The sequence below is a fragment of the Pygoscelis adeliae genome, unplaced genomic scaffold, assembly GCF_000699105.1.
Source record: "Pygoscelis adeliae isolate BGI_AS28 unplaced genomic scaffold, ASM69910v1 Scaffold149, whole genome shotgun sequence".
NCBI classification, from domain to species: Eukaryota; Metazoa; Chordata; class Aves; order Sphenisciformes; family Spheniscidae; genus Pygoscelis; species Pygoscelis adeliae.
The window spans coordinates 918,832-920,871 of record NW_008825494.1 but is presented as its reverse complement, the minus strand read 5'-3'; the positions used below and the strand labels follow the sequence as shown (position 1 = coordinate 920,871).

General features: G+C 41.6%; 1 protein-coding gene across 2 annotated transcripts in view; it reads left to right on the top strand.

Annotated features, from left to right (window-relative positions):
- Positions 1-79: 79 nt before the first annotated feature.
- AKAP17A (A kinase (PRKA) anchor protein 17A) overlaps positions 80-2,040 on the top strand; it is a 9,179-nt gene continuing 7,218 nt past the window's right edge. Inside the window, exons 1-2 of one of the 2 annotated variants that reach the window (XM_009331274.1) lie at positions 174-200; positions 543-1,285. In XM_009331274.1, the coding sequence (XP_009329549.1) occupies positions 611-1,285 (675 nt within the window). In that variant the 5' untranslated portion in view covers positions 174-200; positions 543-610. Of the gene's footprint in view, positions 1,286-2,040 lie in introns of both variants that reach the window. The other variant, XM_009331273.1, reaches the window with a different exon arrangement.

Below are 2,040 nucleotides of genomic sequence, written 5' to 3'. Positions count from 1 at the left end.
TGCTCGGAGGGCGGGCGGTGGGGCCTCAGGCTTTTCAATAAAAGGGACGTTTTGCTCTCGTTGCAGACACCTTCCAAGTCTTTCTGCTGGAGAACCTGGGATCCGCCTAGGCGCTAGCCTGCTGGGGTTTACTGGCCGCTAAGTAGACTTCAAAGCGGTGTGACGTCGCTCCGCCAGTCCCTGCCTTCCTGAGAAAAAGGGTAGCTGCTTTCTGAGCCATCACGTACCAACTTCATGTATTCCTAAGATGGTCATCAGCTTCTTGTTTGTGTTTCTGAGGCCTTACTGAGATTTAACTAGTTACAGGCTCTAGTGGTTATAAAGTAATTTAAGATGTTTGTACTACTCAGTTTTAACTCTCTAATTGACTCTTGTATTAAGACACATTGCTTTAACTTGGGAATGGTTAAATGGCCAAAGAATTCAATTATTTGCGGATAAGGGCTATTTTATTTGACTACTGTTGGCCTGCAACTTAAACTTGCATCTTTTATTTTTTTTTATCCTATGCTTTTTCTGTGTTATGGCTGCTGCAACAATAGTTCATGATACATCAGAAGCTGTAGAGCTCTGTGCTCCCTGTGGGTTATACCTTAAACCCATTACAAAAATGACCATCAGTGTGGCACTTCCTCAGCTGAAACAACCGGGAAAATCCATTTCGAACTGGGAAGTGATGGAAAGATTGAAAGGAATGGTACAAACTCATCAGTTTTCCACTCTGCGGATTTCTAAAAGCACAATGGATTTCATCCGGTTTGAAGGAGAGGTTGAAAACAAAAGTTTGGTTAAATCTTTTCTGGCGTGCCTTGATGGCAAAACAATAAAGCTGAGTGGCTTCTCTGACATTTTAAAAGTCCGTGCTGCGGAATATAAGATTGACTTTCCTACCAGACATGACTGGGACTCGTTTTTCCGTGATGCGAAAGATATGAATGAAACTTTGCCAGGGGAAAGGCCAGATACTATTCACTTAGAGGGCTTACCTTGTAAGTGGTTTGCAGCAAAGGACTCTGGCTCGGAAAAGCCAAGTGAAGAAGTCCTCATAAAAGTTTTCAAGAAATTTGGAGAAATACGTAACGTGGATATACCCATGCTGGACCCTTACAGAGAAGAAATGACTGGCAGAAATTTTCACACTTTCAGTTTTGGAGGCCATTTAAATTTTGAAGCTTATGTTCAATATCGAGAGTACGCAGGTTTCATTAAGGCCATGAACGCCCTGCGAGGGATGAAGCTGATGTATAAAGGTGATGACGGCAAAGCAGTGGCTTGCAATGTAAAGGTGAGAAACTGCAGGCTTCTTTATGGGAACCCATGTGAAAGACCAAGTACAGCTAAGTGTTATTTCCCTAGTGCTTAAAACCTGCATCTGTATACTGTAGTGATGACAACAGGTGACATTAACAGCACTAATGTAGTTTTATGGAACAGCCATAATAGAATTTTTAAAGGAAAATGGTGGAAGAAAAATGTTACGTTAGACTACGTGAACAAAGTGGAACCTCACTGTCTTAGAAAATACAACTATGACAGGAGAGAACAAGAAAGTGTTCAGATGTAGTATCTATGAAAGCATGGCCTGAAGAAAACTTGCTCTGATATGTTTGGAGGTGGTCTGTGCATTTACACATCAGTTGAGTGAAATGTTTGTGGATGTATTTCAGTATGCTCGATAGTCATTCATCAAATCAGAAAGCGTATTTCAGGAAAAAGCTTGAGTATTCCTTTGCGTGATGTAGGAACATGCAAATATTTCTTCAAGTTGTAGTTTAGTTAGTATAAGTAAAGTACTGCAGTCTTTTATCTTTAAACTCTTTTATCTATAAACTCTTCAGAAGGGATAGGCAAGGAAGGAGAGACAGTGGGGTAGCCTTGTTAGGGAGTGTTTTGATTGTCTAGAGCTTAATGATGGCGACGATGGGGTTGAGTGTTTGTGGGTGAGAATCAGGGGAAAGGCCACCAAGGCATTGATCATGGTGGGAGTCTGTTGCAGACCACCCAACCAGGATGAAGAGGCAGATGAAATGTTCTATAAGC